We start from the raw sequence: 25,812 nt of genomic DNA on the forward strand, positions 1-25,812 counted from the left end.
TCTGAAATCGGACGGTAGTTGAGCAAATAATCCTTGGTTGGTCAGCTACTGACCAGGGGAACATCTCTAAACCAGCCTTTTATATTTATACTCAATCCTTTTTTTAATAAAAAAAATATATATAGTTGATGTAATCCAGCTGTTTATTTTTGTTTGTGCAAGTGCACGTCGGTGTTCTAAATCCTCTATCGTTGGAGGATCCACTTCCTCCTATATTTTTTTCTTCATGCAGAAAAATTGTTCATTTCCTTAGGCGTGCCAAGCACAGAAAAAAAAAAAGAAAAAAAAGAAAAAAGCCTTTCTTTTCTAAATTATTCATTTCGCGAACCAAACAAGTTCAAAACCAGAAGGCATGGAATTAAAAACCAAGGGCGTGCGTGTGGGTGGTCTGACACGCTTGAAAAGGCAGGCGTTAGGCGCCAAACTGAAGCCAGCCCAAGTAAGCCCTCTAGTACTGACTTTTAGCCAATAACAACTATCCTCTTCGCTTCTTTAGAAACTTGGCCACACCTTATCCACAAAAACAATGAACTCTTCAACACCATCATCTTCTTCTTCGTCTTCTTCTTGTGTTTGATGATAGATAACACACATCACAACCCAAAAACAATCCTCCAAAACAAAACCCAAAACTCAGATTATACAAAATGTCAGTGGCATCTTCCTTCCCCTGCATCAAAATCTCAACTTGCTCATCATCCCCATCTTGTTCATATTCTTCTTCTTCCTCTAGTAATTCTCTTATGTTGTCTTCTTCTTCAACTAAGCCCTGTTATGTAAAGGCCACCATTAGGAGCTCCCAAACTGAAGGGCCTATAAGAAGACCTGCTGCTCCTTCAGTTAGAGAACCCTCTCCACCTACTCTCAAACCCCCAACACCTCCCTCTAAGTCTCCTTCGCCGCCGCAGCCTCAGCCGGCGGCTCCGGTTTCCGGGCTGACGATGGTGGAGGACAAGAATGTGGTGACGCTTGAGTTTCAGAGGCAGAAGGCTAAGGAGATTCAGGACTACTTCAAGCAGAAGAAGCTTGAGGAAGCCAATCAGGGTCCTTTCTTTGGCTTTGTTGGCAAGAATGAGATTAGCAATGGAAGGTAAAGATTTGGAATTTAGAAATCTGGTTTATCTGGGTCTGTCCAGTTTGTTATGATTTTGTGTATTAATGGTAATTAAAATTAGACTGAATTTTATAGGGGTGAGAAATTTGCTTAGCTGCACCCTAGTGGTTATGTTCTTCAAAGGGCCAAGGAAATATAGATGCATATGGTGATGAACATGAAACTAGAAACTGATTGTTCAATTCAGGGTACTGAATCCTAATTGTTCGAGCTAGAATAGGTTCCCATGTTGGATTGAGTCACTGTGTTTAGGAACTGTAAGGGAGAGCTTTATTAGTTTCACTTTTGCCTCAAACACCTCATATTATTGATGGTGTAGACAACTTGGTTCGTGACAAATCATACCATGAAATTCATACAGGTGATGCAGTGAAGTATGTACCTCACTACTTCTAGAAATGAAACAAGTCATTCTAGAAATTAAACAAGTGATGTGTAAATCAAACAGCCATCAGGAACCAAGTGATGTGTGAATCAAACAGCCATCAGGACCCAAGGCATTTGTAGATAGGTGTTTTATGAGTAATCCACTTCCAAAAAGAAAGGGAAAAGATTTCCAATTGTAGATGGAGGTTTTTTTTTCCCCTCTTCTACTAGGCGAAGGGGTTTGCATATCTTCTTGACTTACCAGCAGTCTGTCGGTTATTTTTTCGATAACATAAGCCAAAGAGCCTGCACTTCAATACTGGAGTACCTGCTCAACATTCCTAAGGCTTCCGCATCCAACTTGCTTTGCCTCACTTGGAACTCAATTTCTTAGTACTGGCTTATTTTCGACCATTTTTTCAGTCAAATTTCTTTTGAATAAGAACTTAAGTTATATATGAGTCTATGTACGCGTCTGACATAATTTGGTTTCTTGATTTGGGATCTTTTTTTTTTTTCCTGGATTTGGGACTTTGGCTTTACAGATGGGCGATGTTTGGTTTTGCTGTTGGAATGCTAACAGAGTATGCAACTGGCTCAGACTTTGTTGATCAAGTAAAGATCCTTCTCTCCAATTTTGGGATAGTAGATCTGGAATGATGCACTGGCTTGATGTTAAGAGCCATCAATACTTTCTTGTTGCTGGAGCTGTTGTAGATGTGTTCGTGTTTCACTTGCAACTTCATTGAGTAATTTGTTTAAATTCCACTTACGAGAAATACATAACTATCATAAGCTGTATTTTTACTATATTGTTTACCATGATTTCAAGTATAGAAGAAGTTCCTTGGCGCTCGTTTGATAACATTTTTGGTTTTGTTTTGATCTTTTAGTTAAAGAGAGGAAAAATATATGGGGAAGAAAGAGGGAGATGAGATAGATGAAGAGTGGAAGTATTCTCCCATCCAACTTTCCTCATCTATTTCCCTCTCAATCTTTAACTGAAATCATAAAAAGAAAAAAGTCTCAAAATAAAGAACGAAAACGTTATCAAACGAGTGCTAAGTTGCTAAACCAACTTGTTGGATTGACTATTTGATGTGAATACCTGTTGATAAGAAACTTTCTTTTCACTTCTGTGTTGGGATTGGAATGTGAATCTAAATTACAATTACAAACGAGCCCGGTTGAAGGGTTTTAAGATGTCACAGAAATTAAAAAAAGTTCTTATACTCCCTAGCATTTTCTGTTTAGTTTGGAGCGTGTATGCTTTGTTACATACAAGTTGTTAAGGCCAAGAGATGTCCTCAAGAATAGTCACGACAAATTCAAGCTTCCATCTCAAAGTTCAGGATTCATAACTCCAAAAGTTAAATCCGAAGCACAGGAAGGCTGTTTCTACTTGTATAATACTCACCACAGATGCAATTCATTTCATCGGATCGGATACTTGGCCCAGAAATGAAGCTCCTTCCTTAAAAGCATTGAAAAAAGCACATAAGTGAGAACAAGTTATTAAATCAGTGATTCACCAAAAAGTGGAAGTTCTCTCCCTCCCGTCTCATGCAAGTAAAGAATTGGAAACGGGTAAAAATGAACAAGTTAGGGACTTGTCGTGAGATAACAAGAACAGCTAACAGGCTCTAGTGATGAAGAATCTCAGAAAACACTTTGCAATCCCTGCGAGTCAAGAGATGCTATCAGATCCATAAACAGGACCCACAAGGGGTGGGACGGCGTTCCATGATGAACGCTCAATTTGGCTTAATCAGATTGACTGATCTTCTAATCTAGTTGAGCTTGAATAAGAAAACTTGCACCTGTTTGTTCTAGTTGATGCCAACTCTCGGCAGTAGTCTATGAGAGTGAGAATTAAGAAGAAACTTGAGGGATATACAGAGCAATAAACAAGACTTACAAGCAAAATTGTAACTATATTCAGGTTTCTTCGATCTGATTTCACTTGTCTGACTCCAAACATAAGGTTCTAGCATTTGCCAAAGTAAAAGTGTACTAGAGAATCCATAGAAAATACATTTTCCATATTTCCAAGCCTACCATTACTTGCTTCTGCATTTCATAGATTCATCATTATTCTAATAGAAGTGAGAGTATACAGTAGACTGATCAGCAAATCATTCCTACCATCTACTTGCATATTGCATACACAAGAGTGACCAGAAACAGCACGCAAACAACACGCATTCCTTTTTGCAGATATAACATCCTTGCCTCGAGTCTTTCCACCCTAGCCTCCACTCTTGTCATCCGCTCTTCCAAATTTGCCAGTCTCGCCGCCCACCTTGTCCCTGTAACATCTACACCATCTGGAGTACTTTGTATAAAATCTTCGCTCTGTAGTGAATCATCTTCCCAGGCTTGATACCTACACATTTCACCAGACAAAATCCCTGCAATAACAGTCCAAATTAATAAATAGGTTACAAAAGCACATATTGTAAAGCTAGTCAATCTTCACAGGTAGCTGATCAAGAAAAGCAATCAATAACAGAGATTCCACTAGACAAGGATTTCTGACTAGCCATACTGTTATGTATAGTTAGATGTGATCTCAGGTATTCGTTGAGTAGTTTGCTGGTTTGATGCAGGGCAGAGCAACAGCAGGTGAGAATATGGTGGATGGGGAAATGTCAAGAGATTAAGAAAGCAGAAAGGTTTTGGAGGAAAGAGAGGGTTTTTAGCTGTAGAAGGGAAAAACAGAACGAGGGAGACTAGAGAAGAGAACTCACAAACTCAGGCACCAAGCCTTTCAATAAAACTTTAATTTATTTTATTTCAATCTGATTTGGGATTTACAATAGGTAGTCATATTCATAGGCTTAAAACACATAAACCTTAGACTCTTAGAATACCACAAGGTCAATTAAAGACTCGCCAATAACAAGACCTTGGAATACTTAAAGACATTGTACGCCCCCGAAGACTTAAATAGACACTTAAAAGCACTAGACTCGTAAATACTCTTCATAAAACTGAAAAATTGACTTGCAAGACCCTTAAACTACCACGGAGACTTTACTTTGGACCAAAAAAGGCTGGGCTAAGTCTTAGGCTTCCAAGGAGGATATTTCTTTTCAAACCCAGTTGTGGCTGCACATACTCTTGTAAATTCAATATGTCAAGATTGTCAGCCAGCGGAGAAGGATCAGAATTTAGAGGCAAATCCAGATAGCTGTTGTGAAATTTACATGTCGGATAGTGTTATATGGCGGAAGAGTTTTCACCAGTATAATTTTCAGTAAACTCCGGACATTATAATCTAAACAGGACAAGATATTACTGATATGATCAAGAAATTCCACATCCATGGTGCAGTATATAAACTATTTAAGCACTACAAGGAATCACCAAAGAACGTCACAAAAGATTAGATAACTAAAACCACCACTGCAATCTTTTTATAACAATAGAATGTTTTATTTAAGATGAGGTAAACAGCAATGAGGAAAAATAATTGGAACCCAGATTTCACAATCAACCATTAGGAGAGCCGAAACTCATAAGAATACAAGATCCCAGCGTTTAAAGTTCAACTTGTATTGTTTATTCTAGTTCTTTCATAACAGCTTCCACCTCCATCCAATCCACACTAGTCAAGGCAGTGAAGTATGCTCATTGTCTAACTCTTAGAGGGGAAATGCATCAGGCAAATCCATTTTAGTTTTCAGTTTTCTGGGTTTCTTCGACTTTCTCATCTGCCATTCAATTGCTATCTGATATCAACCCCATTTTCGTCGAACAAAAGTAAATTAAGGAACACAAAAACATACCTTTAAACAGAAAGCCAACGAGAGAGAAGGAATCTGGGTTGAGACCCAGTGCAGCCCTGGATTTCAGGAGTTTCTAGCGAATCAGGGATTCAGGATCCAACACCTTTTGGTGGAGAGAGCCTTAGCTTGGAGTCTGCAGTCGGCCAAATGAGCCTCAATATTCACTCGCTTAGACCTTAGATAACCACGTGTCAAATTACTTATGGATGGGTCTGGTTTATGAAAAAATGGGTTCTACGTAACCCAATACCATGTATATCACATGAGTACAATCATCATCCCCTGGTCAGTTACTGACCATGGATCATTTGGTCAGTCACCATCCGATTGAAATAATTAATTGAAGCCTCATTCTTCCTTAACTCCAATTCTTCACTTTAGAACTCCAAAATGCATAATTTTCTCATTGTTGCAATGTATGTATTGGTTAGTAGATGACGGTCATTTTATAAATTTTTGGTCTTTTAATTGGTGTTATTGACAGGACCCGTCCCCAAAATTCTGGGATACGAGCCTGCGGGGCCCACGTTAATCGAAATCCTACTGAAAAATCAGTAGAACCTCCCCTAAATATGGGCTACCCAAAAAGCTCACAAACCTGGACATGATTAAAACTTTAACTTCTACTCAACCCACAATACCATATTTACATTCCAAGCATAAATATTACATTCGGAAAGTTCATATCCCAACGCAATCTCCGTAAATAACATCAATTTGAACAAAAACATCCACCAAATTAAAAGAGTTATCAGAGCAACCCTAATAACTAAGCCGATATCATACAAGGTAGGTTAAGTAATAACCTACAGACAAAACGGAAGCGCTGATTCCAAAGTCTCTAGAGCCTGGACGCGATCTCGGCAAATCTGAAATCTGGGCATTTGAAAACGAAAGGCCTAGGGGAAAACATATAAAATCCATTAGAGTGAGTGGACAAAACTGAAACAAAATCTGAAACAATTAATGGAATGCTTCCCCATTTCTCTTTTCAACAAAAACAACATGCAGCGAGATTCCATAATATTTCCAACTCAATCCTTTTCAAGAAAACTCATGTGATGACTAGGAAGGACTGCTTCCTAGGCATCTCATGCCATCTGGGAGGGACTGCCACCCAGATGACGCATCGGAATGGACTGCCAACCGGAATAGGAGGTGGTGGTTAGTTGGGACTGGCAACTAGCCACAGGTAGTTAGAAGGGACTGCCAACTAACTACCTCATGTCATCTGGAAATGACTGCCAACCAGATGACGTATCGGATGGGACTGCCAACCAGGCTGTAGTCTGGAAGGGACTGCCAACCAGACTATTACCTAGAAGGGACTGCCAACTAGGTAAGATATGCATGCACCAAAACTGGCCTCCTTGTCAACTGCTTTCTTTTTAAAATCCTTACTTTCCATAGAGTCACATTTTCTCAAATAATAAACCAACTGAAAACTTAATTCCATGTTGCATGCATTATTTAAACAGAATAAAAGTCCACTCACAAGTAAGTCCCGCAGCTAATCCTACTGCCTGCCCGTGTCCTCCTCGCTCGAGGGCTCAGTACATCCTGTAATAATTGGGCATGATAAAATTAACCTCACAAAGGAAATCATTAAAGAATTAAAACTCATTCCCTTGAAAATTTAAGTAACTCATTACTCAACAATTCCTCTACAATTTCGAATCTTTCCAATTTGGATATTTAACATCCGACAACAGAAATCCTAACATTCTCAACATCCTCTAATTTCTTTTTAGCCTTCAAAAGTCACTTGTAACTTCTCAAACAATAAAGTTCAATATCCTAACTACATTTTTAACCAATAAATAAAGAATAAATTCTCCCTTTCAAGTTCCTCAAATTCTCTCTTAACTTCCTTTGATCCATTTCATTTTCCGAATGTTCCCACAATTGCAGCTACCACAAAATCACAACACCGATTGCCATGACCAACTTAACCAAAACCAACCACTATAACTAATTACAACAATTTCCAAAAGCTCAAACTTAATATCCAAATCATAAAAAATAAATTGAACTTCTCCAATAACACACGAAATAGATGTTTTCATAGAGCTGCCGGCGCCCCAAGGCGCCATCGCCCATGGCGGTGCGCCACCGTACAAACCACCACAACCGGTCAAGCTATTTTACAAAACAATCTCCAAAACCAACCAAGAATCAAAAATATACCTGCAACAGCCAACAATTTCCAACTATTTTGGCCGGAAAATTCAAAACATAAACCAAGAATTCGCGGTTACTGTTCATGCCACTGTTCACAGTCTCAAACACCTTCAATTCTTCCTCCATCGGCCAAGAGAAGCTGCACAAGGTTAGGGATGAAGATTAGCATCACCCCAGCACCTAAAACCCCAAAGAAATCCGACTGGAAACTGTCAGAAAACCGAAGATCGGAGCCAAACTCCGGTTTTCCCCATTTCTGCAATTCTCTTCAAAACTCAAAAACCAATGATACCCAAGGTGAAAAACTTACATATCTAGGAAAAGGAGGGAGGAAGGATCATGCCATGGTGAGCGGTGCTGACAGGGCTCGCCCCGGATTTCACCCTGAAATCTGAAGTGGCCCTGCGGGACCCACTTTTAAAGAAAATTTTACCGAAATTTCGGCAAAACCTTCCTCAAAAGTAGGCAACCCAAACCTGTAAGAAAAACGAATACACTTCTAATATCCCAACCATGTACTTCTGGAGCCACCCTGCTCCCGTAATCCAACCAACTCAAACTTAAAGATGGAAATAATAATTCAAAAGCTCAAGTCCAACAAAGCTTCATAACTTTAAATACAACAATTCACGAAAGTTAGGTCGTAGACCTCAAATACAACTCATTACAAGTCCGGATCACAAATCCCATAGTAATCAGAGCAGACTAACACCGAAATTAATATAAAGTTCAGTAGGTTAAACAGGTAACCTACAATGTGAGATAGCGGGAAACTGGTGTGGTCACTATGGCTCGCTCCTAGTACGCCAAGCAGCAACTCTGAGAACTGGGCAATTGAAACCGAAGGGCCCAGGGGGAAAGTATTAAAACACGTTAGCGTGAGCAGACAAAAAGTTAGATAGATATATTGTAAGAAAAGAAACTAAAGAGTTGATACTTTCCCACAATTCAGTTTGGACAAAAATAACTTTCCGATGCATGCAAGGTTTGGAAATTTTAATCGATTCATAAACTTCTAAGGAGCGTGAGAAAATGAAAATAATCCAGCCCCGCTGGTTAAAGAAAATAAATAAATAATATGGGGAAAAGATTTCACCATACGGGTAAATAAGCCCCTCAGGCTCCACCTACCCTCGACTGCCACTCACACATAGATTGTGTGAGGAGGAGAGCTAATAACCTCGACCACCACCCACGTGAGGAGGAGAAAAAGCTACCTCAACTACCACTCACAAACACAAAGTAAGTGAGGAGGTGACCTAATCGAATGACCCGAGTATGGTGAGGAAAATATCCAAAAACAGTAAATCCATAAGGCTTCCCCACATATTTCAATAACGTGACCCCGCACGCCAAAAATATTCTCAATTTCATAAAGAATAGCCGAGTGATAATAAATAACTAAAAATCGGCGAAAAACATATAATTTAAAATTCAATCTCCCAAAAACCAAATCATGTTCTCCAAACAATTCAAAGTTTAAGTCTAAGCATGACTGTTCATATTCGAAACCATATGGAACGATGCTAAAATTTATGATCCAAATTGAATGTTATATTCGAACAGGAATACAATATATAAAATAAGACAATCATTCGTCATTCCGGAAAATAAGTGCATGCATCAAAATTTAAAACAAAGTCCACTCACAGTAATAACTAATCCTGTCGTCGATCAGTATTCTCCTCGGATGGAGACTCCTCTCGTCCTGTAACAATAACACTCGTATAAATTATAAATACAGGACGGGGATTTAAATTTACGATAATTGGATAACGGAATTCTAAACATCTTCTTAAACCCTACTCCTTCAATCCACCTCCGATTCCATCCAAATTACACCAAGGTCACATTTACCACCTCCACAACTCAAGTACATTTTAACTAGCTAAATAATAGAAACCAAAACTCCATCCTACGTGCCACCACGCGCCAACCACACCACCAAAATTTGACAGTACAATCTACTCAACAAATCCAACCTCTTTCTCAACTACAACAAGTTCCAATTTTACCTTTAAACAGTCGAATCCGGCCGGTGAAGATAACCCAGAAAACTCAAGAACCCTAGATTGTCGATTCGGCCTCTACACGGCAAATTGGAATGCAAGACCTTAGGGGAAATGATCTCCAGCAAAAACCCGACCTTCGACGCCGGTTTGGTGACCGGAGATGGCCGGAATCGTCGGAAATCGGCAAAAACCACAAGTTGCTACAGTAACCTTCCCAGCTCAAAATTGAGCTCCTCCGGCCAAATTTCTGCAAAACACCACCACAAATACAACAAGGGGAAGGAGACGAGCTTGGGGATAGCCGGATTTCGTCGTGGGTCGGCCGGAGGGGAAAGAAATTGAAGGAAGAAAATCGGGGCCGAAGGGGAGGAAGGGTCGGGGAAGAAGAAGAGAGAGTTACCGGGGGCTAGGTAGAATTTCTGAAAATGGAAATCTACCAACAGTAACTTCCATATTTATATTAATTACCATGAACAGTAACTTCCACATTTTAGGCCATAACTTTCACATACGAACTCCAATTTTTACGTACCACATGTGCACGCGCTTGGTTTAACATCCTCTACAACTTTCATGAAGGAAATTTTCTCAAATTGTTAACCCATAAAAAGTCAACTTCTAGCCCCCCTAAATGATAAAAACTGAAACCAAGGACGGTAAAATATAAAGAAATTCACTTCGACACAGATAAAGGATAAATCGAAGACGGGGCTAACAGGTGCGCATTGGGGTGGCTGGACGACGTCAATTTTTGTGGAATAAGGCCGGCGGCGAAAGAAAAAGAAAGGGGTAGGGAGAGCTCGGGCTTGTCCCGATTTTTCCTCTATCTGTCACTTTCTCTCTCTTCCCAACAAAAGAAACTCATTTAAAAAGAACTCCACCAAAAGAAAGAAAGAAAAAAGAAATTTCCATTTTAGTCACAACTTTCCCGATATAACACCGATTTAAACAAACTACGTGTCCACGAACTCAATTTTTCGTAATCTACGACATACTCAAGGAATCGTAACAGACAAAGTAGAAGGTCAACCCCTCGGTCAAAACCGATAAAAACGTAACTCATAGAGATTTTAAGGTACGGGGCCTTACAGTTATCCTTTGCCTCTTTTTAATTTAGTTCTTGATTATCTTAAACCTCTTCTTGATCTCTCTCTTACTATTGATAAATTTATTGCTAATGGTGTTTGAAACTTACCCTCAGTTCAAGATTTTCCGGATGTAGATGTGTTAAATTGTATTTTTACCATTCCAAAGCTTCGATAAACTTGATGAGTTTGTGTGGGCCTACTAGCACATGAAAATTTACAATTAAATCAGCAACAAATCTTCAATACTCTCAAAGTCAATAGCAGAACTGCACAACCTAAGGAAAAAAAAAAAACTCTTCGACTCCTTCGAAGAGAGTAGAGGGACAGCGACAGCGATTTCTGTCGTATTTAGAAGGCGTGCCTCCTCGTCGAGTGGGGTTTCGTGGAGAGAACTAGGTTCATCGACTGCTTGGGCACCGAAATCTTTCTCGGTAGGTCGAGATCGAGATTCGGTGAGGAAGCAGATCGGCTTGAGTGCAGAGGATCGGGCTTCGTTTTCCGGACTCCAGTTGATTTGTTGTCGTCTTTGCGAAAGGAAGGCAACGGGACTATGGATTGCTGGTGATGCGTCGCTGGAGAGGCCAGCTGTCGAAGACTTTGGTGGCCGGGGCGGCGATTAGTTGGCAGCAACTAATTAGGGTTGTTGCTATTCTTGCTCAGGTTTGGACTTCGGCTTTTGGGCCTGGGCTCTAACTTGTGGGCCAATAGGGAAGGTGCCTTGCCACCCTCATCTCTCACTTAGTGATTGAAGGTGGGCCTGACCTGAGATGTGGACCTTTTTGGGCGTTCAGGTTGACTTATGGTCTAGGACCAATCGTTTCAAATCATGACTTTTACTGAAGTTGGTAATTATCTGGAATAAGATTGGCTGTCAAGCGGTTTATGGATGAGGAGTTGCTCCTATTTATTTGCTGGGAAGTGGTTTTTTGTTGGTACCACAATTGTGTGTTTGGCTAATGAGAGGCTAGTTTATGATTTTGTCTTAGGAGACACGGAGTAGTTCTTTGTACTATAAGTTTGCATTTGCTTGATAGAGTTTGAGTTTTGTCTGTATCCTATTCAAGTACATGGTAGACTCTAGCCTATTATGGCTATTAAATCTAATGCAGTCAATATCCTTTTTCAAAAAATAAAAATAAAAATATCTTCAACAAAAAAGTTACTTTTCTGCTTAACTGAAGACAAGAGGATAGAAAAGTTTAAGGAGAATGCACCCTACGCTCTTACCCAAACCTACAGTTTGTTGCTCTTCTTCTTTGTGCTCGTCTGGCTGTGCTGCGGTGTTAGCGCAGGCCTTTGGCCTAACCAGTGTGCATAGAGTGTGGTCGAACAGGATGTTGGTGTGGATGATTGGTCTGGTGATCGGCAAATGGGGCTGAGATGGGTCTTTCTGCCTTGTTTTCAATCGAGGACTGAGGTTACACAGGATTTGGGTTCGTGGCAGGTGGTGGAGACCATTTGTGTTGCAGGGGTTCGTATTCGATCTAGTTTGTGGATCTATGGTTCGATCCAATCGGATCGCAGCACAAATAAGTTGGAGATTGGGGTTTCAAATCTTGCAGTAGGGCGGTCCCGTGATGGTGGGTTGGAGGAGGGTGACGATGGGTGTCCTGGATTTGGTATTGATCTTCATGGAATGGGGGACTCGTGTTTTGGGGTTGGGGTGGTGGGAATCGCTATCTGTTGGTTCTCTATTAGGGAAGTTGGTTTAACGGCGGTGGGATGGTCTTGGAGGTGGGAAGGTGGTGGCGGTGCTGCCTGTGCAGCAGCTGTATTAGGCTGAAGTCACAATTTGGGCTCTCTTTGCCCTAGCCCAGTTGTGGACCTGTTATGGGCCTGGGGTATCTCTCTAGGTCCAAGATGCTTTATTTTATATTTTAAAGTATTGCATTTTTTTCATGTTTACTTGTTAGTAGATGGGTTAATAAGTTGCTAACATTACGTGGTAGAACGAGGTGGGCTTGGTCTCGATTTATGCACCTTGAGTGCCTCGTCTGCTCTAGGAACGCGGCGAGTTCCTTGCATTAGCAAATTGTCTCAACCTCCTAGTGGCAATAACGTGTCTGCTCTAGGTAGGCGGCGAGTTCCTTGCTTGGTCAAATGGTCGCAGCCTCCTAGTGACAGGGTGAAACTAAGTATCGTCGGATTTATCCTCCGGCGGCAACATAGTAGGAAAGCTATGCAATTGGTAATTATGCTACGTTGTAATTGAGTTACATATCGAGTTATCTTTCCGTTATGTCACTGCTAGCTATGTCAAAACAAATAGAGTAACCAATAGAGCACTCTTTGCTAGTTGGTGCTTGTTTGAATACATATATTTTGTAGAGATTCCTGATATTATTTCGGGAAACACTCTAGATGCTAATCAGAGGTTTAGGCTCAATGTCTCCCCCCCCCCTTGTATTCAGCAATTTCATTAATCAAGGCTTGAAGGCAGCCGCACCAGCTCTTTATTGGAAAAAACAAAAAAAATCTTCAATACTCTCATATTGCTGCTCATTCTATATCAAAGTTATTCACAGCTATGTGGAAATTAAAATTGCCTCCTAATAAAGTTAAACTTTTTAGTTGGCTTCTTATCTGTGATAGGTTAAAGACTCATTCCATATTACATTTTTTCACTCCAAATATTCCTTTTAAGCGTGTGTTTTGTAACCAACATGAAGAATCTTAGGATTATCTTTCTATTAACTACTCCTTTACTTAAGATGTTTGGTCTCATTCTGGAATCCTAACTACACCTCTTGTTGATACTCCTAATTTTCTGAATTGGCGTGATGCTTTTAGAATACAACCCCCTACGATGGACAATCTTGCTAAATGTCTTATGCTTCCTCACTCTATTTGGAGAGCTCGAAATCAGCTTATCTTCAGAAATTGAATTTCTTCTATTGCTGAAGTTGCCTTTGGAGTAGCTAAAGCTTTTTAACTGTATTTCAAGGCCAATTGCACTGGCCTTCTCCCAAATATAAATGGTATCACTCTGTTAAATGACGGCTTCCTCCCTAACGTCCTTGAAGCTTAACTTTGATGGTTCTATCCAGCCTGTCACTAGAGCAGCTTAGTGAGAAAACCTTGTGTGCAATGAGAAAAAATCTTGGTCCCTTGGCGAATTAAATTTGATGCCCTCAATTGGATCACTTAATCCCTTGGTGAATTAAATTTGTCCTTCAAAATATTCAGGAGCTTACACACCACTTTCCCTCAGTAACCTTCTGCCATGTTTGGCGAGAGGCCAACTTTTTGGCTAACAGTTTTGCTAATTTAGGGCACTCTTTCCCTTCTCTTTCTCATTTTGTTTGGGTTTCTCAGTTGCTCCTCTCCTCCAGTGCCACCTTCCAATATGATATTTTTGGGAGCGGTTGTTCGGGGGTTTGGTTTGTAACTTATTTCTTTATCGAAAAAAAAAAAATTTCCTATATAAACAAGAAAATTGATTAATGATAGCGAAAATGGAATCATTCTTTAGCCTCTTTTAATAACAAGTGTTTATTGATGAGGGTAAGAGGAGACGATTGAACATGCTAGTAGAGATTGCTCTTTTGTCAAAGAGACTCTATGTCTATGCCCGGGTTTTGAAGGTATTTTTTCTAATCACAATGTTGCTTCTTGTTTGGATTGGCTGCAATATTGTAATGGTATGCTTTCTAGGGATTTATTTTCCCTATTGTTGTGGGGAATCTGATCGATATGGAAAGAAAGAAATAATGGAGTTTGGCAAGGGAAGATGTCTATTCCTATTCAGTTGAGATACAGTTTCTGCTCCCAACATGTTTTGTTTAATTCTGTTGGTAAAGGGTAGCGCCTTAAGGCAGTTTGAGAGGCTAGGCCGTGGTCACCTCCTGCAATTGGGTGGGTGAAGGCGAACCTAGATGGTGCTTTTGATCAGTATACTAATTTTGGGGGCCTTGGAGCGATAATTCGTGACTCTTCAGGTTTAATTATGGGAGGTTGTTGCAAGAAAGTGTCTAATGTCACAACCCTGCTATGGTGGAAGTGTTTGCTGCTAGATTGGCTTGTCAGTTTGCTGTGACTAATAGCTTGCCTCCAATTATTTTTTAGACTGATTGCCAAAAATTGGTGAAGGATATCATGTCCGATGAGGAGGATGCTTCTAGGTATGGGAGGATTGTGGAAGATATTTCTTTTTTCCAAGCTTCTTTATCGAGTTCTTACTTTACTCATGTCTTTAGAGAGTCTAATTCAGTTGCGCATATGTTAGCTAAGTTGACTCTTAATTCTAGTCTAGATTTAGCTCGGAGTGGTCAAATTCCCTTTAGCATCAGCAACTATGTTGCTAACCATTGTATGAATTGATTCCATTTATAAAAGTTTGACGTCTTTCCCCTAAAAAAAAAGTAATCTTTGGACCAAAAAATAAAAAAAAGACAAGTTAATTTCATTGTTTATGGACATGAATATATAAACAAAAATGGGACATAAGCGCAGGATTAAAATACTATATTATTGGTCAGGCCAGCCAATAAGAAAATGTCAAATAAGTGAGGGATTAAAACAACATATTACAAATGGACCCATTTTAAATATAAAAGTACTTTAATATACTTAGGGCTAGTTTGGGATTACTGTGACTTTTAAAAAAAAACTGCTGTTGCTGTATTGTGAAAATAATCAACTATGAATTAAAACAGTTTCGTGTTTGGTAAATAATATTTTTAAAAGTGCTGTTAGTACATAAAACAACTGCAGAGCATGTTTTGATCCATAGCAGCTTCTAAAAGCAACCTCTGAGCTGCTTCTAAAATCTGCTGCCAGTGACTTATAACTTTCAATTAAAGCTGCTTTTTATTTATTTATCGAACACAATAAAACCTAAAATTTTGAACAAAAACTGATTTTAATAAAAGTGAAGCAATCCCAAACGGGGCCTTAGACTTTTAAAAGTTGTCCATATTTTTTCTTTTGGTCGAATACACACATACTTTTGGGAGTCAAAGATTCCGGATTACCAAAAAATACGGATCCATTTGGCTGTTGCAGCTCGTACCGTGCGTACATCATAAATACACATACTATGTAAGAAATACGAATTACGAAAACGATAAAAAGTAGAGGATATCCTGTATTGGCAAATTGAGTAGCGGGGGGTTCTAGTTGGACCTCCAAATTTGCTATTTGGACCTCTCCTATTTATTGGATCTCTGATTCACTTTTTTACATATTTAAATAGCTAAGTGCACCTCCTTAATTTTACCAAAATATCCTTAAACAATTAAATTTATTCTTCAACAATATTTTGTTCTTTTTTATTATATTTTATTATTATCTCTATTAATTCAACTAAGAGAAGAAGAAGCCGAATGAATTGACCAAATTGCAAATTTGGACTGGTCAAGTAAGTCAAGTTTCAGGTATTAACACTGCTCGTGAGTCTTCCGGGTATTAATGCTCGAACTCAAAGAAGAGCCTTTCCTAAAAACGAGATTCTTTGATGTTGGTTCCCCCGGTTCTATGAATCAATTCAACATTTTGGAGTATCGTAAGCCATGGAGAATTGAAAATATAAGGTTTGAAGAAAAAGTTAAGGGAAGCAGCAGAACAAACTGATGAGAAATTACAAGTATTTTTTGTTACTATTGCATTCATCTATCCCTTCTTAAAGTAGAAACAAATAAGGAGTAGTTTTGCTTACAAGTATAAAGGCCAAACTTATCTAATTCCATCTTCAAAACATGAGACTTTAATAGAAAATAATAACAATTTAAAATTTTCTACAAATGTATCATCTCGCATCCAAGCATGGGAGATTGAAGGAAGAACATACTTTGAAAATAAAAAGAAAAACGTCGTTAGTTTGTCGTGGAAGGTAAGAAGAATTTTTTTTTTCTTTTCTCTCTCTCTCTGTATCCTTATATGTCTTTTTATATGAGTTGACAAAGTCCAATAACTATTGAAAAATGATGGAGGTTCATATAGCAAATTTAGAGGTCCAACTAGAACCACCCAAGAAAGAATTGTCATGTGTAGAGAAGACGATAAAAAAGAAAGTCACGGCCTTGCACGCGAGGTGAGTTTTCCTCATTTCCTCTTTCCCTCCTCCGAGGTGCCAAAAGGAGAGCGAGAAAGGCAAGAGGAGGGAATCAATAATTCAATATTTCATATTCTGGTGCGCAGCAAGCTTCCAAGGCTGCCGGCCATGGACGGCCCCACCTCACCCTATATTCTCCTCTTTTCCTCCTCCCTCTGTCTCATCCTCTCTATCTTCTCCTCCCTCCGCTATGCTTCGCCACATCTATCGATCTTCTTCCTTCTCTTCATCATCCCACAGAAAACCCAAACCCAAACCAAAACCGCTCCCCATGGGCTGCGTCCAAGCCAAACCCGAGATGAACGGTTCCACCAGACCTGTGGGGCTCGAAAGGCTCAAGCTGGATAATGGTTATGTGGGGAATGCTCAGAGAAGACCACCGCCGAGTGTGGATGATGGCAGTGGTAACGGCACTGGAGGAGAGGATCATAGTGAGGTGGCCGAGAGAGATAATAATAATAATAATAATAAGCATCCTCCTAGTTCTCGTAGAATTTCTGCTGCTGATGACGACGAGTTGGTCGATGGCTGGCCTAAATGGCTCACTGATAATATTTCCAAAGACGTTTTGGCTGGCTTGGTTCCCAAGAGTGCCGACTCCTATGATAAACTCGACAAGGTTTGCTTTCTCTGCTCATATCTTATGCTTGTTACTTAGTTCATATGGGAAGTTAGGATTGTATATGATATGTGATGCATGTATGTAATTGGATCATTTAACAACTATGTACGTAATGATTCAATTTCTGATATGATCAAGCGTTGAGGTGGTAACAACTAACAACTATGCAGCTCAGATGATCGATTTCGTGCATTTAGTTTAACTCCCTTAGCAATTTTATTGTTGTCATAGCTTCTGTGGATATCTTTGAGTGGCTTGTTGTAGCTTAGTATGCTGGACTAGTAGTAACAACTATGCAGATCAGATGATCAAAGACATCCCTCGTCAAATTGAGGGATATATTTGATCCTCGTGTGTATCAAGGAGTCCAGTTCATCAAATTTTCCTCACATAAGCATCCTCTGAGTTTTTGGACGAAGAATGGAGCGACATGGCTCACATATCTGTTCCTCTGGATTAGGGGAGGAACCACTTGCCTTCTCCATTGTATATAGTGTAAGAGAGGAACAGGATACTCAATTTTGGAGCTTCAAAACTGAGAATTCAAATCAACGGGTTTAGGTGACTAATTTCAATATGAGTCTTTCAATGTATTTGTTTTCTAGGTCTCCAACTAAGTAGCAATTTTAAATATAGAATCTTGAGTTTGCTGCTTTTCCCACTAAACTTGGCATGATACAGGCTTAGGTGTTTTGGTCTGATATATCATTATTGGGAGGCGACTTGCATTAAGACTTCAATTTTTTTATTTTTTATTAAACTTTTGGTATTGTAGGTGGGCGAAGGAACCTACAGCAATGTTTACAAGGCTCGAGACAGGGACACTGGAAAAATTGTTGCCTTGAAGAAGGTCCGTTTTGATACATCAGAACCTGAGAGTGTTAAATTTATGGCAAGAGAGATTATGGTATTAAGGAAATTGGATCATCCCAATGTGCTTAAGCTTGAAGGATTGGCCACTTCAAGAATGCAATATAGCATTTATCTTGTCTTTGATTTCATGCACTCAGATTTGGCAAAAGTTATTTCCAAAGCCGCAGGGCTTACTGAACCACAGGTTTTAGTTTTATCCAAACTTTATGGCTTTTGAATTTGGATTCTTGATTCGTTTATAAACTCTCACTTTCATATCTGAATTAATGATACAGGTCAAGTGCTATATGCATCAACTGCTTTCAGGTCTGCAGCACTGCCATGATCGTGGAATTTTGCATCGAGACATTAAAGGGTCGAACTTGTTGATGGATAAAAATGGGGTTCTAAAAATTGGCGATTTTGGGCTTGCGAATTATTATTCCCCAAAGCCCAAACATCCTCTTACCAACCGAGTTGTGACACTTTGGTACAGAGCTCCCGAGCTGCTGTTGGGTTCTACAGATTATGGAGTTGGAATTGATCTTTGGAGCGCTGGATGCGTCATGGCTGAAATGTTTACAGGGAGGCCACTTATGCCTGGCAGAACAGAGGTAATTCAATGTGCAAGTGTGTGGTGTGGTTTAAGAGAGATAGATTGCAGGGATTGAATTTATCTTAGTAGTACATTTTATTTTTCTTTCAGGTTGAGCAACTTCATAGGATTTTTAAGCTTTGTGGCACACCATCTGAGGAATACTGGAAAAAACTGAAGCTTTCTACAACTTTTCGACCTCCACGTTCATACAAACCCAGTCTTCAGGAAGCTCTTAAGGATTTACCTTCATCTTCCTTGGGTCTGTTGGGCACTCTTCTTGCTTTAGATCCTGCCTATCGAGGCAGTGCAGCTCTAGGTCTCAAAAATGAAGTACGTAGAAAGTGAAAGGTTACTCTTTAAAATGTTTATATTCCAACTCTATCTTCTGCACTAACTTTAACACCCTTTTGATTGCCACCAATGTTTTTGCACCTTCTATTGTATTCTTGAGTATGTATCATGTTATGTACGTTTCTCCCATGTTTTTTTTTAATTATTTTTATTTTCTTGTTGTATTGATTTTTTTTTTAATGCTCTAAGTATTTTCTTCTTGCTGACATGTTTGAGGAGTTACAAACACGTAAAATTTAATCCGCTGTGTTCAGCATTGCAAGTTCGGTATACCTCATGCAGAAGTTTAGCATACTTATATTCATCTACATCATCAATAGAAAAATTACTCTCCATATTTTATATTTTTGTGAACAACTAAATTATTGGAAAAGCATCTCTCTAAGGTTAGCTTTTTCTCTTTGGCTTAGGGCAACTCCAACCATGGGGGTTCTGTCCCATATTTAAGATCTAAATGAGGCTTAGGCTCTCCAACAATTCATTTTAGGGGGAGTTGGTCTCAAAAATATAGGACTCGGTCTCAAACCAAGTCTCAAATTTGTGACTTTTCCAGAACCAGGACCATGAACAGTAGCTTGAGGCCACACATTTTCAATTAAATCAATTAACATGTTTTTGATATAATATTGATAAACATTATACTCATATTATATTTTAATCAAAACTAGTGAAAATGACACCCCCATATAGTACTTTATGGTTGGAGATGAGAATTTGGTATTATATGAATAGTGTAAGAAGGAGGTGCTAAAATGAAGATAGCACCCCCAATTCCCCAAATGAGATTTTATGGTTGGAGTTGCCCTAAAAAAAGATTGTGCTAATGGTACCCCCAAATGAGACTTTATCATATGGCACATGTCTTCCATTTTATAGAAATTTTTTTTTTTTTGATGTTTTAGTTTAAAGTGACTTCTTTTTCCCATTGTCTATAAACTTTTGGAAATGTGTGGTATTAGTTACCTATATGCCATATATAATCTAGGTCTTACTGGCTGACATCTAAGCTACATCACAAGATAGGCTCCTTTATCTTGCTAGTGGATTACGACTTTGAATTACTCCCTCTTCTTACTCTCACCATTTCAAATGATCTGTATCTCTTCCACTATGCTCTGCGCGCGTGTTTAAGGTCAGGGAACAACTCAGGTTGTTGATTTATTTCTAATCTTCGCTTGGTCGTATTCAGTACTATCTTCCTAAATTCATTGTCATGAATGCCAAATATGGTGAACTTTACTTTGTGCTAGTGTCATATTTTTGCATTTCAAGTCTACATGTGATTTCCTCTCTGAATATCATTGTTATGTTCTCCTTGCAGTTCTTTTTTACAAGCCCCTTGGCATGTGACCTTTCTGGTCTACCTGTAATCTACAATGAGGAGGAAGAATTGAAACTAGCTAATGAGCAGAGAAAGTAAGTTGATACTTTTCCTTACTTAGGTAATCAACATATCTAACACTATGACATGCATCCTCTTAAGTGGTTCATTCTCGCTAACTCGGCTGCAATATCAACTCCAACTTTCCTTCTAATTGCTTTTGTAATAATGGAAATTATTCTATGCACCGACGGTGTAAGTAACCCAACCCTTATAAAATAATCTCAACCCTTGATATTTATTATCAACTTTATTTTTAATAAACAAAAAGTGTATTTAATGCAATCGTTAGATTGATTTATGTTGGTGCAAGTGCATGGCGGTGCTCTGAATAATCTCTCGTTATGCAAGACTATGGAGTCCATGATTTGGGATTTATTTAACAATTATGGATTCTGTTTGCTATAAATGTGGAGAGCAACAGCCAGACACACACACACACCCTTTTTAATTTTATTTTATATTTTTTTTCTGTACATTCAAAGTAGTAATATCTGTCTCAAATCAGCGTCCTTATTGAAGGAAATTATGCTCCAAACATTTGTTGAAGTGGCTTCTTTGTCAAAGGAAAGTTTTAGATGATAACTATTATATATCTTTGCATATGCCTCAATAGCATATGAATTAACCAATAGGGACCAAAGTGGTTCAACCTATGTAAGAAAGGGTTAACTTGATGTTACTAAATAAATTGATGAGGCACTGGAATCATGTAGTACCTTGTAAAGTACTTATCAGTTTCTTTAGGAATATATGGTAAATTTGTATACTCCTTAATTATAAAATGACTACCTAATGGGATGGTTTAGTGTCTAATTTAATGTTTAAGCTATCTGGTTATTTTTCTTATTTAAACAGGTTCAGGAACTCTAGAGTAAAACAACGGTCTAGAAAACAACGTGAGAACCGCAGACAAGATGTTGCATCTTCCAAACAGGTAAATTTTAAGTCTTTGGTTTAAGCCTTTAAAGCCCTCCCCACCCCTTCTGTGTTCTACCCTCATGTTATATCTTCTGTAAGGCGCATCTACAATCTTTATTGTTAACTGAGAGTAGTCATAAACTTAAATGTAAGAGGAGGGAAAGAGAATAGACGGTGATGCGTTGGGGGTGGGGAGGGTTCTGTAGCACTCTCTCCACCCTATGATACTATAAGGTGTACCTTATTTTGGAAGGAAACATAGAGATGATTTTTATTAACACTGAAAAATCAAAACTAGGTATTTACTTGGTTCTGCAGTATCTCTTTGGATTTTGTTTCTTTTCAAACAAAATGTCTTTGGTTTAGTTATTTTTTTGTTACAATATTTTTGGGTGACGAATATAATGTTATATGTACTTGTGGTGCAGGAGCTGGAGAAAACTGCTGAGCCAAATGTTGAAAATGAAGAGCCCGGTAGTGCTTCTAGTAGTACATCCTCTAGTGTAAACCAAACTAGCCGGAAAGAAAGCCCAATCTTCTCGCTTTCCCCAGTTAAATCTTCCAACCAGAAAGTGTCCCCTAAGAATGTCAAGAACCTACCTCCATTACCCAACTCTAAAGCACGCATCGCCAATTATAAGGACGACAGTGACATGTACAGGTCGAATTTGATTAACCGGTCTCTATCCACCAGAGAATTTAGAAAACCAACTCAAAGGGAGATATAGAACTATATGCCGTTGATGATTAAGCCACACAAGATGACCATGCAGACATGCATATCCCCTGTCGTTTCCATTTGCTTTTCCTTGAGGTTCTTGTTCTATTCTTTTTTCCTCTACTGAGTATTGACCAATATGGACAATCATAAATTTGGTATCATGTATAATGCCATGGTTTGTAACTACTTGTCTAAATACAATATGTTGTTGGTTTTAGTGAGGCAGATAAGGAAGGAAAAGAAAAACAAGGCCAAGTTTCCATTTCTTGTTCAAGGAGCTTGATTGAGTTTATAGAAATGTAGGGGGTTTGATTTATTTATCATTATTGCAATGATCCTGAGTCAGTTAATTCTTATTCAGTTCTGAGAAATTTTTCGCTGAAAAGCCTCTCACTAATTCTCCTAAATGAAATGAAGTGTTTCCTGTTGACATCTTTGGACATGGAAACCCTAGCTTCAGAATCCAGGAACTCATTTTATGCTTGAGCAAAACAACAAAACATGGATGCAGCAAGCAATTGGCTTCTTATGGCTTACAGGCTAACCCAAGTATGAGGCCTAAATAGGAAACAAGCATCAGAGATTTGTATCCACATGTGAGCACGACACCATTTAAACAGACAGAACATAAACTTGGTTAAAAAGTATATGCTAATGCTGCCATAACGCACATAGTCCGTTACTTGGTTGCAAGTGTTAGAAATGTGGGGACTGTGTCTGTTGACTCTGTTCCGCTTACAGAAGGCCTAGCCTTGAAAAGAAACTCTGATAAAAGCCAAGGAGAAATGTCTCGAGCATGTTTTGGAGGAAGGTGATTCAAAGCTCACCATAGGTTGTGTTAATAGCATTTGCAACATCACATGATATTCGTGATATTCTCCACCTAAGAATTTTTTATTTCTTTTACTTATGTCGTTAGTGAAGCAAATTTCACGGCATATGTTTTGGCGAATATAGACTATTCGGTAGCTAGATCTAGATGTTTGAATAGTGGTAATTTCACAGTAGATATTTTGGCGAATCTAGACTATTCGGTAGCTAGATCTAGATGTTTGAATAGTGGTAATTTCACAGTAGATATTTTGGCGAATCTAGACTATTCGGTAGCTAAGTCTAGATGTTGGGATAGTGATCTTCCTTTATATGTATTGTTAGCTTCTAGTTTTGACCAATTTGGTGGTGGCTCCCCTCATGGCTTTAGGCCTTCTCCAACCCAATTGTTTAAAGTGCCAAAGGGCCAAAAAAGAGCCCTTTCTTTCTCCAACCCATGAGGCTAAGGGGTAAAGTGCTATTTTTTAGGGTCAAAGGTAAGGTTAAAGAGGCATTTTTAGCCCTTGGAGGAGCCCTTTGGTTTGTATATAATTTTTTTAGCCGTTGGTTTGTGTATATATATATAACTAATCCAAAATGTTAAAATATATTTTAGGGTTATAATTTAGCTTTGACGGGTTAGAGACGGTTAATGTCAGATAAATGAATAATACAAAATTTATGGCTAAAATTTAGCTCCAGGGCTATTTTTAGCCTTTTGGGTTGGAGATGGCCTTAGCTTCTAATATATTTTTTTCTTATATATATATATATATATATATATATATATATATATATATATTGGATACTTCAAAGCTTTAGATTTCTCTTCGGTTTTGTAGTTAAGATGTTGTCTTAAGGCATCTCCAACTGACTAGCTATTTCAACAAAAAGTTATAAATTTGGCTAATTTGAGATAGTTTAGCACTCCAGCAGAATAGCTATATGAAAGTCAAATTTGGCTTTTGCTAAAATCTCTAGCTAAATTTAGCTAGGGAGGAGAGAGAAAATAATAAAAAGCTAAACACTCCACGTTCAATTTTTTTAGTTTAGCTAACACTACTGGAGGAAAAGCTAGAAATTTACTACCTAAATTTAACTTTTAGATGATTTAGCTAAAAAAATAGTTTTTACTGTTAGAGATGCTCTTACACCTCTCAAAAAAAAAATGTTGGCTTACTCACAAATCTAAAACAAGGAGGGTGGTGGTGGTGTCAAGTCCTTAGCTTATCTTTCAATTCAAATTGATGTATATAGGCATACATAAAGTTAAAAGTACAACAACATAAACAATTAAATCTTTCAAAAAAAAAAAAACACATAAATAATTGAAGGCGTATGAATCAAAGAGGAAAAATGAAATTAATCCTAAATAAAATAAACAGCAAAATTTTCACATGAAATGACGTGTGGCACACAATTGACAGGTAGCTTTTTCTTTCTCAAATCCCCAATTTCACTAGTTCTTCTTGGTCCTTAAAATCTCAGATTGCGGAATTAGGTCACTGTGTGATTGACCGAACCTAGATGCGTCAATCTAGATAGAAGGACGTACCTGAATTGAACTGCTTGGAATTACACGGGTTGTCCTCTTGTTTTGAACTTCTACTTTCTTTGTGCATATAAAAAGGGAAAAACTTTATCCTCTTCATGATGTCTTTTCCGCTACTGGAAGGTGACTTATTAGGTGCATAATGTATCCAAAGCCCCCTTGGTGTTTTTATTTAAAGGTCATTAGGCCCCTCGACCTATATTTTTCTCATTCAATGGTCGCGCAAATAAGAAGCAAAGAAACGGACATTAAAATAAGAGTAATGAGATACAAACTTTTCATTTTTAAATTCACATTTTTAATTTTGAGTTTTTTAATTTTGAATATTTATATAAATATCAAACAAAAGATGGGAAAATGAGTATGGATAGATCGCAAGACAGAGAGGGTGAAATCGATTCTCCTAAAATATTTGTGTTAAAATGACAAATTATATTATATATGAATAGGTTAAGAGCGTGAAGACAAATTAAGACTTTATGCATCTAATTGCAGAGGAAATTAGTATAAACTCCATAATTGTCGACATCTTGCATCCTCGATCAGCTCTTCTGTGGAATCTTTCGACTCGGTTACCAAACGTACATAACCATGACACAGAAAGTGTATACAATCAACAGGCCAGGGACCATAGCTAGGGATCCAGAAGTGAGTACAACAAAGGTTTCGAGATCAAAATCATGGGATACAACTCTCATAACTAAACTACATATATATCTGATTTACGACATATTTCATACATCGTAACGAACATCGGTGAACCTGTTCTTGATCCACTTGAAGCTGTTTTTAAGACTCGTCTTGAGCTTACCTTCCGTGGTAAACACGTTGTAAGAAGCAACTCTCTTCTTCCTCCGGAGCTCCGGATCGCCGGACGTTGCAAACCCGCTTCCCTTCTGGGTTGGCCCGTTGAAGTTGTACGAGTTGGACCGCTCCCGGAACCCGAACTCGCCGGAGTAAGCCGAGCTGTATTCAGGGAATGACTTGCTCTTCTCCATAGATGATCACCAAGCTTCTCTCTTTGCCGGTATAGGAAACCCCTCCCTCAAAGCCTCATGGTATTTATACAAGTAGAGAAGAAAAATGAGGGGTGGTGATGGAATGATTGAGTGTGGTTGCAGCTAGGCCATGTGCGATGTTGGAAGGGTGCATGCTTTATCATGAGGGTCACCACGGCTGTTGGATATGCCATTGATCCAAATTGATGGTTCACATGGTTGGATGGGGACATAATACAACTAGTTGAGTCATGGGTGGAAGAATCTGGGACCCTTAATTTAGTTTGTCTATGACTATCATAGCTAGAATGATATGAAGATACTATTGCAAATTTGCGCAGGTCCAATGTCTATGGCTAGGGATGGTGCAAAGAGGCCATGCATGCTTTCTATAGTTGTATG

At 38.7% G+C, this 25,812-nt stretch overlaps 3 protein-coding genes and 1 long non-coding RNA gene across 5 annotated transcripts; 2 read left to right on the top strand and 2 right to left on the bottom strand.

The window, feature by feature from the left end:
* The first annotated feature begins 456 nt into the window (after positions 1–456).
* On the top strand, positions 457–2,574 carry LOC112174040 (light-harvesting complex-like protein OHP2, chloroplastic). 2 transcript variants are annotated; one of them, XM_040508783.1, is made up of 2 exons: positions 457–1,090; positions 1,476–1,987. In XM_040508783.1, the coding sequence occupies exons 1-2, from the start codon at positions 648–650 to the stop codon at positions 1,477–1,479; spliced, it is 447 nt and encodes a 148-aa protein (XP_040364717.1). In that variant the 5' UTR covers positions 457–647; the 3' UTR covers positions 1,480–1,987. The 2 variants fall into 2 exon arrangements, with proteins under 2 accessions (XP_040364717.1, XP_024167504.1); XM_024311736.2 differs by lacking the exon at positions 1,476–1,987 and adding an exon at positions 2,026–2,574 and having other exon boundaries at positions 458–1,090.
* Positions 2,575–3,394: 820 nt separating this feature from the next.
* LOC112172741 lies at positions 3,395–5,452 on the bottom strand. The gene is made up of 2 exons (XR_002925342.2): positions 5,272–5,452; positions 3,395–3,891 (listed from the first exon to the last, which is right to left on the bottom strand). It is a non-coding gene; the product is annotated as an uncharacterized LOC112172741 (long non-coding RNA).
* An 11,131-nt stretch (positions 5,453–16,583) lies between these two features.
* On the top strand, positions 16,584–22,406 carry LOC112174444 (probable serine/threonine-protein kinase At1g54610). The gene is made up of 7 exons (XM_024312217.2): positions 16,584–17,223; positions 18,002–18,283; positions 18,375–18,692; positions 18,785–19,006; positions 20,349–20,443; positions 21,267–21,345; positions 21,758–22,406. The coding sequence occupies exons 1-7, from the start codon at positions 16,795–16,797 to the stop codon at positions 22,055–22,057; spliced, it is 1,725 nt and encodes a 574-aa protein (XP_024167985.1). The 5' UTR covers positions 16,584–16,794; the 3' UTR covers positions 22,058–22,406.
* Positions 22,407–24,823: 2,417 nt separating this feature from the next.
* On the bottom strand, positions 24,824–25,536 carry LOC112173187. The gene has a single exon (XM_024310768.2). The coding sequence runs from the start codon at positions 25,408–25,410 to the stop codon at positions 25,147–25,149; it is 264 nt and encodes an 87-aa protein (XP_024166536.1). The 5' UTR covers positions 25,411–25,536; the 3' UTR covers positions 24,824–25,146.
* Between the last annotated feature and the right edge of the window lie 276 nt (positions 25,537–25,812).

The sequence above is a fragment of the Rosa chinensis genome, chromosome 6 (assembly GCF_002994745.2).
Source record: "Rosa chinensis cultivar Old Blush chromosome 6, RchiOBHm-V2, whole genome shotgun sequence".
Taxonomy (NCBI): domain Eukaryota; kingdom Viridiplantae; phylum Streptophyta; class Magnoliopsida; order Rosales; family Rosaceae; genus Rosa; species Rosa chinensis.